The sequence below is a fragment of the Piliocolobus tephrosceles genome, chromosome 1 (assembly GCF_002776525.5).
Source record: "Piliocolobus tephrosceles isolate RC106 chromosome 1, ASM277652v3, whole genome shotgun sequence".
NCBI lineage: Eukaryota > Metazoa > Chordata > Mammalia > Primates > Cercopithecidae > Piliocolobus > Piliocolobus tephrosceles.
In genome coordinates this window covers 24,679,686-24,693,306 of record NC_045434.1, presented here as the reverse complement: position 1 = coordinate 24,693,306, position 13,621 = coordinate 24,679,686, and the positions used below count along the sequence as shown (strand labels likewise).

General features: G+C 37.3%; 1 protein-coding gene across 3 annotated transcripts in view; it reads right to left on the bottom strand.

Moving 5' to 3' along the window:
• DCAF6 (DDB1 and CUL4 associated factor 6) overlaps nt 1-13,621 on the bottom strand; it is a 145,134-nt gene that overhangs the window by 88,132 nt on the left and 43,381 nt on the right. For all 3 annotated transcript variants that reach the window (XM_023207091.1, XM_023207092.1, XM_023207093.2), the window contains exon 4: nt 12,089-12,274. In XM_023207091.1, coding sequence (XP_023062859.1) covers nt 12,089-12,274 — 186 coding nt within the window. The remainder of the gene's footprint in view (nt 1-12,088; nt 12,275-13,621) is intronic.

Here is a 13,621-nt window from a genome sequence, read left to right as displayed (position 1 = left end):
ACAATAGTTTAAATGTCAAATTTTATACGTATTTTACTATAATAATCTTTTTTAAAGAAGTACAATATTTTAGATATGCCTGTATCCACTTCTAATTTAGCAATGACAGTACTGTAAGTTGAGGCTCTCTATAAAACCCTGCCTCAGTAAGTTCCTCTCTCCCTATGTCCCAAAGACCCAGTACTGGTCTGTAGCCTGTTAGGAAGTGAGTGGCAAAGCAGGTAGTGAGCAGCAGGTGAGCGAGCATTACCACCTCAGCTCCACCTCCTTAGGATCAGCGATGGCATTAGATTCTCACAGGAGCGTGGACCCTATGGTGAAGTGTTTCTCAAAGGTTGTGCACTCCTTATGAGAAGCTAATGCCTGGTGATCTGAGGTAGAACAGTTTTAAACCCAAAACCACCCCCACTCCATGTCCATGGAAAAACTGTCTCCTGTGAAACAGTTCCTGGTGCCTCCGCTATAATGGTTTTGTGTATACAATATTCCTATGTTTGAAACACTGTGTCTATGAAAGGTGTTCAAACTCAGCCATCAAGGAACTACAAATTACCACCACAAAGATATACAACTATACCATATCAGAATGGCCAAAACGAAAGAGAATTACAACATCAACTGTTGATGAGGATGTGGAGTAATGGAACACATTGCTGACAGGAGTATAAAATGGAACAATCGCAATGGAAAACTATGTATCAGTATCTATTAAAGCTGATCATATGCTTCCCCTATAACCCAGCAATTCCACTAAAAATAAATGCCTGCATGGGGCACGTAAAAACATGCACTACAATGTTCATAGCAGCACTACTGATATTAGCCAAATACTTGAAACAACCCAAATATCCAACAATAAACTAGGATTAAATTGCTATCTATTCCTAAAATAAAGTACTAAATCATCAGTAATAATGAACAAATCACTACTACTCCCAGCAACGTAAATGAATCTCACAAATCTTCTGTGTGAAAAAAGCCAGACACAAAAGAGAGGGCACAGTATGATTCCGATTTTTATAAAATCGTAAAAAAGCCCAAACTAACCTGTACTTTTAAGAGCCTAGAAAGTGGTAAACCCTTTGAGGGGACACACAGGACTTATTGGGGCTGTTTCTTGTTCTAGATGCTGAATTCACATGTGTTTTACTTTGTGAAAATTAACCAAGTTGCACAAATATACGATGCCAGCACTTTTCGGTAGGTGTTTTATACTTTTAAAAAATTTACTTGGAAAACTTTTGTCTTAAAAGGTTTACTATTATTGTGGTAAGCAGAATAATGGTAGCCCAAAGATATCTACATCCTATTTGTTAGAACCTACGAATACTTTACCTTAGATTGCAAAAGGGATTTTCTAGATGTGATTAATTAAGGATTGTGACCATAAGGAGATTATCCTAAATTATCCACAGAGGCCCAATATAATTACAAGGGTCTTACCAAGCAAAACAAGGCAGGAGAGTCAGAGTCAGAGAAGGAGATAAGATGATGGAAAAAGTCAGAGAGAAAAAGAGATCTGAAAATGCTATGTTGCTGGGTTTGAAGATGGAGGAAGGGGACTTGCTCCAAGGAATGCAAGTAGCCTCCAGAAACTGGAAAAGGCAAGACCAGAAGAAATATACACCTGCCAACACTTCGATTTTAGCCTAGTACACCTTATTTCAGACTTCTGACTTCCAGAACAGTAAGATAATAAATTTGTTACTTTAAGCTATGCCCCTATATATACATATATATATATATATGTATTTATTTATGTATATACACACACACATATACTACATACACATATACAAGACATGGTTTGGTTGTGATCCCACCCAAATCTTATCTTGAATTGCCACATGCTGTGGGAGGGACCCGGTGGGAGGTAATAACCGAATGATGGGGGCAGGTCTTTCCCATGCTGTTTTGGTGATGGTAAGTCTCACAAGATCTGATGGTTTTTAAAATGGGAGTTTCCCCACACAAGTTCTCTTGTCTGCTCTCAAGTGAGACACACTTTCCACCTTCCACCATGATTGTGAGGCCTCCCAGGCACGCAGAACTGTAAGTCCAATAAACGTTCTTTTGTAAACTGCCCAGTCTCGGGTATGCCTTTATTAGCAGCATGAAAACGAACTAATACAATATACAACTTTTAATTTACCGAACTAAAATACATCAATGTCCTTTGCTTCAATTGAACCAATTTTGCAACGAACACTGAATAACAAGATTTATACCCTGCAAAAAATATATAAAAAGTATATTCAACCTAAATAAGTACACATTTCAAGGAAAATGAGAATTTTTACTCATTTCATATTTGTGAAAATGTAACTAGTATTCCATCTAATCAAGTTAGCAGTGTTAATTTACTTATGAAACTATTTAATCAGTAAGAAATATTTACGTAATTTATTGACTTAGCTTTGATGACTTTATTAAGTAAAATGGTCACTTTTGCTTTGTATACTATTGTCTACAAATGAAATTATTGGAAGCATATATTTCCAAGGATATTTATTTTTAAAAACTAGAATACTGAACTTGTTAATCAAATTAATTAATGAACTATGAGCTGTATGTACTCACACTGCTATTATAAAATTAAATTATTAAAACACACATCTATTTCTTATAGTTAATGCCCTTATAAGTTACGTTCAGAGATCTGAATCATTTAGGAAGCTTTCCTCACAATTTAACCTTCCTCAAGAAGGTGAGGAAAGTATAAGAATGTTACAGAAGAAACACTTCTGCAATGGCTGAATAAGACCTCTGAAAATATACTTTTTCATAAAAGCACTGAGAACACTACAAAATTTCAAAATTAACTTTTTTAGAACTGTGAAAATTAACCAAGGGATTAGAACAATCCAAAAAACATTTATTCAAGACAAATAACTGAATTTCAAAGAACAGTGCGCTTTGAGCCACTTTAACTTGTGATATTTTCCCTAAGTCAACGGCAGCCTTGCAACTATGGTAGTTGTAAAAAACAGTAACTTCGCAGCCACTGAAAGTCACAAAACAAGTTTGGAACTCACCCAAATGCCCTATCCTCAAAGACTTATCACAATTTAATCTGTCCTTAAGTTCCCTGGAAAAGCTGCCTTTTAAGGGCTTACATGAATTTGACCATATTCAACCCCATCCTGAGGGTGTTTGTCAAAAATAATCAACAGCAATGATTTAACATCACAGTTGCTTGAGGCAGTAATACTAGGTGACGCAAACAAGAAGATGACCAGAAAAAATTAAAAGTAAAAAATAAGAATTAGACATTAATAGCAGAATTTGAAAAGCAACAAAATATTTCTGGGAATTTATAAATTATGCACATGTATAAGGATGTGCACATGTCAAAGAAGGACCCAAGAAGGCCCTACTATAACATCCCTGGATGACCTTGAGGCTCTGAACAAGCAAGAAGAGAAAGCTAAGGCAGAGTTGTAAATTTTCAGGGCACCTGAAGGCAACCCAAACACACAGACCCCTTTGGCAAGGACTGGCAGGCTTACTGGTTCAAGGCATTTAAAGAAATCTCTATCTAATCCTTAGGTGATGACTAAGCTAATCAAGCACAGACTACAGTGCCTACACCTGAAAAGGAATACAGAGTTAACAGAATTAGTCTAGGAAAATCACTAAACAAACAGCAATGAAAACAACAAACAGCAACAAGGTTTTTCCACTTATTCCATGCTCATGGATTGAAGAATCAGTATCATTAAAATGACCATTCAGCCCAATACAACCCACAGATTCAATGCTATTCCTATCAAACTACTAACATCGTTTTTCACAGAATTAGAAAAAACTACTCTAAAATTCACATGGAACCAAAAAAGAGCCTGAATAGCCAAAACAATCTTAAGCAAAAAGCACAAAGCCAGAGGTATCACATTACTTGACTTCAAACCATACTTTAAGGCTATAGTAACCAAAACAGCATAGTACTGGTACAAAAACAGACAGACAGACAGACCAATGAAACAGAATAGAGAACCCAGAAATAAAGCCACACACCTACAGTCATCTGATCTTCAACAAAGTTGACAAAAATAAGCAATGGGGAAAGGACTCCCTATTAAATAAATGGTGTTGGGATCATCGGCCAGCCATATGTAGAAGAATGAAACTAGACCTCCCTACATTTCACCATATATAAAAATTAACTCAAGATGGATTCCAGATTTAAATGTAAGACCTCAAACTATAAGAATCCTAAAAGAAAATACAGGAAACACCATTGTAGACATTGGCTTTGAGAAAGAAATTATGACTGGGTCCTCAAAAGCCATTGTAACAAAAACAAAAATTGACAAGTGGGACCTAATTAAACTAAAAAGTTCTGCACAGCAAAAGAAACTATCAACAAAGTAAACCGACAACCTAAAGAATGAAAGAAAATATTTGCAAACTATGCACTCGACAAAGGTCTAATAATATCCAGAATCTACAAAGAACTTAAAAAATTTCAGGCCTGTAATCCCAGCACTTTGGGACACTGAGGTGGACGGATCATGAGGTCAGGAGATAGAGACTATCCTGGTTGACATGGTGAAATCACATCTCTACTAAAAATACAAAACATTAGCTGGGCGTGGTTGCACGCACCTATAGTCCCAACTACTTGGGAGACTAAAGGGAGGCTGAGGCAGGAGAATCGTTTGAACGCGGGAAGCGGAGGTTGCAGTGAGCCGAGCCGAAATCGCACCACTGCACTCCAGCCTGACGATGAAGCGAGACTCCGTCTCAGAAAAAAAAAAAGAACTTAAAAATTAAACAAGCAAAATCCTAATAAGCCCCTTAAAAAATGAGCAAAATAAACAGACACTTCGCCAAAGACATACAAGGAGTCAACAAACACAAAACAAAATGTTCCACATCCACTAATCTCAGAGAAATGCAAATCAAAAACACAATGAGATACCATCTCATATGAGTGAGAATGGCTATTATTAAAAAGTCAAGAAACAAAAGTTGCTGGTGAGGCTGCAGAGAAAAAGGAATACTTATATACACTTGGTGGGAAGGTAAATTAGTTCAGCCACTATGGAAAACAATTTGGAGATTTCTCAAAGAACTTAGAATGACCATTCAACCCAGCAATCCCAATCCTGGGTATATATCCAAAAGAAAACAAATTGTTCTACCAAAAAGACACATGCAATCACATGTTCATCTCAGCACTATTCACAATAGCAAAGATATGGAATCAACCTATGTGCCTATCAATGGTGGACTGAATGAAGCAAATGTGGTACATACACATAGAACACTATGCAGTCACACAAAAGAATGAAATCATGTCCTTTGCAGCAACTAAGATGCAGCTGAAGGCCATTATCCTAAGCAAATTAACACAGGAAAAGAAAATCAAATACAACACATTCTCACTTATAAGTAGGAGCTACACATTGGGTACCTGTGGACATAAAGATGGCAACAACAGAAACTGTGAACTAGTAGAGTGGGGAGGAAGAAAGGGAAGGAAGGGGTGAAACACTTAACTACTGGGTACTATACTCAGTTCCTGGGTAATGAGATCATTTGTACCCCAAACCTCAGCATCATGCAACATACCTAGGAAACAAACCTGCACATGTACCCCTCGAATCTAAAATAAAAGTTGAGGGAAAAAATGAATCCATAAAGCAAGAAAAAAGCTACTGGGCAAACTGGTTATCTACATGCAAAATAATGAAGTTGGGTCCTTACCCTACATATGCAAAAATTAATTCAAAATGGATTAAAGATCTAAACATACAAACTGAAAGTATAAAACTCCTAGAAGAAAACACGGGGGAGGCCAGGAGCGGTGGCTCCTGCCTTATAAGCCCAGCACTTCGGAGGCGGAGGTGGGTAGATTGCCTGAGCTCAGGAGTTCGAGACCAGACTGGGCAACACGGTGAAACCCCATCTCTACTAAAATACAAAAAATTAGCTGGGCATGGTGGCGGCGCCTGTAATCCCAGCTACTCAGGAGGCTGAGGCAGGAGAATTGCTTGAACCTGGGAGGCAGAGGTTGCAGTGAGCTGAGATTGTACCACTGCACTCCAGGTAACAGAGCGAGACTCCGTCTCAAAAAAAAAGAAAAGAAAACATGGGGGAGAAGCTTCATGACATAGGATTTCACAATGATTTATGAGATATAACAACAAAATTACGGTTAATAAAGCAGTAACAGACAAGTGGAACTACATCAAACTTAACAGGGTAAAAAGGTAATCTATGGAATGGGTGAAAATATTTGTGAACCATGTATCTGACAAAGGGTTAATATTCAGAATATATAAAGAATCCTATATTAACAACAAAAAATAATGCAGTTAAAAAAGAAGCAAAGGAGATTTCTCCAAAGAAGATACACAGATGGCCAAGAAGCATATGAAAAGAATCTCAACTTCACTAATCTTTGGGGAAATAAAACTCTCAACCATAGTAAGATGAACTTCAAGTCCACTGGAATGCCCACTAAAAAAAAAACAGTTAAGTGTTGGCAAGGAAACAGAGAAACTGGCACCCTGCACACAGCTGGTAGGCATGTAAAATAGTGGAGCTGCTATGGAAAATAGTATGGCAGGTCTTCAAAAATTTAAAAATGGAATTACCATATGATCCAGCAATCTCTGCTTCTGGGTATAGATCCAAAAAAAAAAAAAAAAAAAAAAAACTGGAAATGGGATCTTGAAGAGATATTTGCACACTCATGTTCACTGCAGCATTATTCACAATAGCTAAGGAATAGAAGCAACCTAAATATCCACCACTAGATGAATTTAATTATTTATTTATTCTTGAGATGGAGTCTCACTCTGTCGCCCAGCTGGAGTACAGTGGCGTGATCTCAGCTCTCTGCAACCTCTGCCTCCTGTGTTCAAGTGATTCTCCTGCCTCAGCCTCCCAAGTAACTGGGACTACAGGCATGTGCCACCACACCCAGCTAATTTTTGCATTTTTAGTAGAGACAGGGTTTTACCATGTTGGCCAGGGTGGTCTCAATCTCTTGACCTCATGATCCGCCCTCCTCAGCCTCCCAAAGTGCTGGGATTATGGGTATGAGCCATCACGCCCGACCTATTTATTTATTTTGAGACAGAGTCTCGCTCTGTCACCCAGGCTGGAGTGCAATGGCATGATCTCGGCTCACTGCATCCTCCACCTCTTGGTTTCAAGTGATTCTCCTGCCTCAGCCTCCCAAGTAGCTAGGACTACAGGCACCTGCCACCACGCCTGGCTAATTTTTGTACTTTCAACAGAGGTGGGGTTTTGTCATGTTGTCCAGGCTGGTCTTGAACTCCTAACCTCAAGTGGTCTGCCCACCTTGGCCTCCCAAGGTGCTGGGATCACAGGCATGAGCCACAGCACCCAGCCTAGATAAATGAATATAGAAAATGTGATATATACATACAATGGAATCTTCCCCTGCCTTAAAAAGGAAATAAATTCTGACATATGCTACAATATGATCATGCTAAGTGAAATAAGTCAGACATCAAAAGTCAAATACTGCATAATTACAATTATATGAGGTATCTAAAATAGTCAAATTCTTAGAAACAGAAAGTAGAATAATGGTTGCCAGAGACTAGGATAAGGAAGAAAGGGGGACTGTTAATAGATGCAGAGTACCAGTTTTGAAAAAAAAATTCTATGCTGATTAAAGTTTGTATATGTATTTGGCAAAAATCATCTTGGGTAAATGGGTCTATCATGTTTTAAAATGGCCTGTCTTTTGTTTGTGTGCTGTTTTGGATTTTGATTTAATTTTCTAAAAAATAAATTATGTTAACAGAAAATTTCATATGGGGTAAAAAAAAAAGTTGACTCAAGTCATAATGTAACAAAAGTCAAATCCAGACAGATGACAGATCTAAATGCTAAAGACAAAGCAATGAAATTAAAGTAGAAGAATATCTTCATAACTCTGGGATAGGAAAAGATTTCTTAACCAGGATAAAAAAGGCACTAATCATAAAGGAGCAGACAAATATACTAGACAACATTAAATACTTTTTTCTTCATCAAAAGACACCATTTTAGGCTGAAATCCCAGCACTTTAGGAGGCAGAGGCAGGAGGATCGCTTGAGCCCAGGAGTTCTAGACAAGCCTGGGTAAGATGGTAAGGCCCCATCTCTACAAAAAATTTTTAATAACTTACCCAGGTGCAGTAGTGCATGCCTGTAGTCCCAGCTATTTGGGAGGCAAGACGATTCCTTGAACCCAGGAGTTTGAGGCAGCTGGGTGCTATAATCATGCCACTGCCCTCCAGCCTGGGTGACAAAGTGAGACCACATCTCTCAAAACAAACAAAACCCTTCACCATTAGGAGAGTGAAAATACAACCACAGAATAGGAAAAGATAGGCTCATATGCAGAAGATATTAAAAAAAAAAAAAACTATAATAACAAGACAGACAATCCAACAGAAAAAAATAGGCAAGAGATTTGACTACACATTTCATAAGAGTACATCCAAATAACCAACAAACATACGAAGAGATGCTCAGCCTCAGCAGTATCAGCACAGAAAGGCAAATGGAAACCAATTAAGATGATACTATACATCCACCAAAGTAGAGCTGAAAATACCAACTGTTGGCAAAAATGAGAAGCAACAGGACCTCTTACATGCTGTTGGTGGGAATGTAAGTTGTTTCTACACTTTGGAAAACTATTTGGCATTATCTCTAAAATAACCAAACATATATTCTATGACCTAGCAATTTTACCACTAAGTATACACCCAAACAAATGTGTGCATTTGTGTACTGAAAGACATGTAAAAGAATGTTCTCCAAACTTCCATCAGCATAGAACAGATAAATCAATTGTGGTATATTCATATAATGGAATACTATACAGCAATAAAATGGACAAATTATAGTTGCAAGAAACATGCATGAATTTCAAAAAAGAGTTAAGATTTTGCTCAGCAAAAGAAGCCAGATACAAAAACAACAACAAAGACACAAAAAGCCATAAAGTATGCTTCCATTTATATAATGTTCAAAAACAGAAAAACAGGGGTATTACAAAAAACAGAAAACTCCAGAGTGTTAGGACTCAGGATAAAAGGAGCTTTGGGATACTTAATGTGCCAGGTGGTAGTTACATGAATAGACTTGCTTTGTGATAATTCACTAAGCCATATACTTAGGATTTATGTACTTTTTCTATATGTTCTCTACTTCAATTTAAAAATTTTTAAATAGTGAATGGAATAAGGTCTAATAAGCAGGTCTGAAATGGCTAATCAGAATTTCCCCAGACTACAAAAAAATGGAGAGAATAATGAAGTAGTAAACCAAAGACCTACTGACTGAAAATTTCCTACATTTTTCAAGATGCCAATTGCTCACATCAAGAACATCAACAAATCCCAAGTATAAAAAATAAAAAACAATCCACATCAAGACACACTGTTGTGACATAAAATTAAAAAAAAAAAAAAACGGCAAAGAAAAACAAAATTAAAAGTAGTAGAGGAAAAGAAAGAGGTTACCTACAGAGGAACCACAATTAGACTGATGTCTGACTTTGTAACTTCAACAATGGAAGTCAGAATATAATGGAGTATCATCTGAAATAGAATAACTAACAAATGAAGTCCATACCCAGCAAAACTACCTTTGAAGAACTGGCATTAAAAAAAAAAAAAGACATTTTTCACAAAGGAAAGAAAAGGAAGAAAGGAAAGAATGAATGAAGGAAAGAAAAAGAAACTGAAATTGTTTTCTATCAACAAACTCTCATATTAAAAAAAAAACTGCGGGCCGGCACGGTGGTTCACGCCTGTAATCCCAGCACTTTGAGAGGCCGAGGCGGGCAGATCACCTGAGGTCGGGAGTTTGAGACTAGCCTGGCCAACATGGAGAAACCCCATTTCTCCTTAAAAAAAAAAACAAAAAAAACAAAAAAAAAACAAAATTAGCCAGGAGTGGCGGTATGCGCCTGCAATCCCAGCTACTCAGAAGGCTGACAGGAGAATTACTTGAATCTGGGAGGCAGAGGTTCCAGTGAGCCAAAATCATGCCACCGCACTTCAACCTGGGCAACAAGAACGAAACTCGAAACTCAGTCTCAAAAAAAAAAAACAAAGAAAAGAAAAACTGCTAAAGGATGATGTACCTTCAGTACAAAAGAATACCACATAGAAAATGTGTGATGGGAAGGAAAGGTAAGCCAAAGGTATTAGTAAATATGCAGGTAAATCTAAATAAACAACAAACACCAACAGTAAACCAATAATATCTAATTCATGAGATAAAACAGAATATAACTAAATCCTGAACAATATAATCATATAAAACTGAACAAGGTATGTTCCAAGTTCCTTTATTCAGGTGAAGGGTAGAAATATTTACTGATGTTTGGCTTTGTTCAATATTCTTGTGAAAGTAGCTGGGGTAACCTCCGGAATAACAAAAATGAATGTCTATCTTACAAGCAAGAAACAGAAACACAATGGACAAAAAGTAAAATACTCAAGTAACTCGAAAGGTAGACTTTATTTCTGTTTTTTATTTTTGAGACAAATTCTCACTCTGTCGCCCAGGTTGGAGTACAGTGGCACAGTCTTGGCTCACTGCAACCTCTATCTCCTGGGTTGTTCAAGCAATTCTCGAGCCTCAGCCTCCCAAGTAGCTGGGATTACAGGCGTGCACCACCATGCTCAGCTGATTTTTGTACTTTTAGTAGAGACAGGGTTTCACCAAATTGGCCGGGCTGGTCTCAAATTCCTGGCCTCAAGTGATCGGCACCTCAGCCTCCCGAAGTGCTCAGATTACAGGTGTGAGCCACCACATCTGGCCTCAAAAGGTGGACTTTTAAAAGGAGAGGAAGGTTATTAAAGATTGGAAACTTTTTTTAAAAAGTAGAAAACATAAAATAGGGGATAGAAACAAATCCAAATATATCAGTACTCACAATAAACATAAATTCATAAATCTCCAGTAAAATCCCAAAACTGTGAGACTGGATAAGAAAATAAAATCTAGCCATATACTACTCATATAAGTACAAACAAAAACATGAGGACATAAAAGAACTGGAATTCAAATGATGGAAAACATACACCAGTTTAACACACAAAAAAGGGAAACCTATCAATAATTTAACACAAAAAAATGACATGCAAGTATTTCAAAAGAGCACTCTGGAGGCTGGTACAGTGGCTCACAGCTATAACCTTGGCACTGTGAGAGGCCCAGGTGGAAGGACTGTATGAGCTCAGGAGTTGGAGACCAGCCCTGGCAACACAGCAAAACCCTGTCACAACAACAACAACAACAACAACAAAATTAAATGAGTTGGGCATGGGGGCACATGCCTATAGTCCCAGCTACTCAAGAGGCTGAGGTAAGAAGATTGCTTGAGCCTGGGAGTTTGAAGCTGCAGAGAGTCATGGTCATGCTACTGCACTCCAATGTGAGTAACAGTGTGACCTTGTATCATAAATAAAAGAGCACTCAGTTGTGCAAGCATTTTTTCTGAACTAAATAAAGCACTATAATTGAGTCTTAAATTTATTCCACCTTATTTAATTCAGCTCAGGTCTTAAGCTCATTAATATCCTTTAGGAATCTGATTCTTTTGTCTACCATACTAGAGTCCCTTCTATCATACAAAAATTTGATAAGCTACTTTACACAAGCGAGTGATTGTTTAAAAGGGTAAAGCCTAGTACAGAGTCATGCAGCACAGTAACAGAGGTATCTTTAAAGATAAACATCTGTTTGCTTACAGCATGGTTGGCTCAAGCAATTACAAACCCATCTTAGAGTACTATTACTTGCATCTTATTTCTTAACTTAACATCTGTTTGCTTACAGCATGGTTGCTCAAGCAATTACAAACCCATCTTAGAGTACTATTACTTGCATCTTATTTCTTAACTTTATCCAGAAGCCTATCAAGACACATTTTCTCAAATGCTCTGCTGACACCTAGATGTTGTCAATAATTTATATGCAACAAATGTGCACACACACACATCTCTACATGTACACACAGGCGTCTACACATGCATGAACACTTAATCAAAAATATATACACTTACATATATATCATATAATCATAATAATACCATACCTCATAAGTAGTTCCATAATGGCACGTAAATTGGCATTGTCTGTTGGTTTCTGCATCTTGCTCAACATTGGTATAAAATATTACTCCATCTCCAGAGCAGGATACAATCTGTTTATCATTTGTGCAAGGTAAGAACTTTGCACTAAATATGTTTGCTCGGTGCCCTGAACGAATTGTTGTCAAAACCTAAAACACATAGAGAAAGCAGTTAATGGTAACTTATTATTTCCTAGAAATATTCCTTTTTAATATAATCACAGCCAGTAATATATTCTCATTAACATTATCATCTTAGTGAAAGATTATCACTAGACTGTAAGCTATTATCATTTTAAAAAAATCAGAATCCCATATATTTCTTTTGTTCCTGTGAGATGTGATTAAGATGGAGTACCATCAACAGGAATAGTGTCATGAAAATAAAACATGCATATTTCCACTTATGTAGTTTATCTGACTCACTCATAAAATCTCAGTATATAACAAAGAACTACTTTGACTGACTTTTGAAATTTACTGTATGCTAAATGATTAAGTTATTCCCTTTCAGGATGACAAAACAATAAACTGAATTTTAATGATTTTCATAAAATCAAAGTAATGAAACGGTACAGATAAGACACAGCAGAAGTTCCTACTTGGTTTTTTGTCCTTGTGATAGTTTGCTGAGAATGATGGTTTCCAGCTTCATCCATGTCCCTACAAAGGACATAAACTCAGCCCTTTTTATGGTTGCAGAGTATTCCATGGTGTGGATGTGCCACATTTTCTTAATTCAGTCTATCACTGATGGACATTTGGGTTGGTTCCAAGTCTTTGCTATTGTGAATAGTGCCGCAATAAACATACATGTGCATGTGTCTTTATAGCAGCATGATTTACAATCCTTTGGATATATACCCAGTAATGGGATGGCTGGGTCAAATGGCACTTCTAGTTCTAGATCCCTGAGGAATCGCCACAGTCTTTCACAATGGTTGAACTAGTTTACAGTCCCATCAACCGTATAAAAGTGTTCCTACTTCTCCACATCCTCTCCAGCATGTGTTGTTTCCTGACTTTTTAACGATTGCCATTCTAACTGGTGCGAGATGGTATCTCATTGTGGTTTTGATTTGCATTTCTCTGAGGGCCAGTGATGATGGGCATTTTTTCATGTGTCTGTTGACTGCATAAATGTCTTCTTTTGAGAAGAGTCTGTTCATATCCTTTGCCCACTTTTTGATGGGGTTGTCTGTTTTTTTCTTGTAAATTTGTTTGAGTTCTTTGTAGACTTTGGATATTAGTCCTTTGTCAGATGAGCAGATTGCAAAAATTTTCTCCCATTCTGTAGGTTGCCTGTTCACTCTGATGGTGGTTTCTTTTGCTGTGCAGAAGCTCTTTAGTTTAATTAGACCCTGTTCGTCAATTCTGACTTTTGATGCCATTGCTTTTGGTGTTTCAGACATGAAGTCCTTGCCCATGCCTATATCCTGAATGGTATTGCCTAGGTTTTCTTCTAGGATTTTATGGTTTTAGGTCTAACATTTAAGT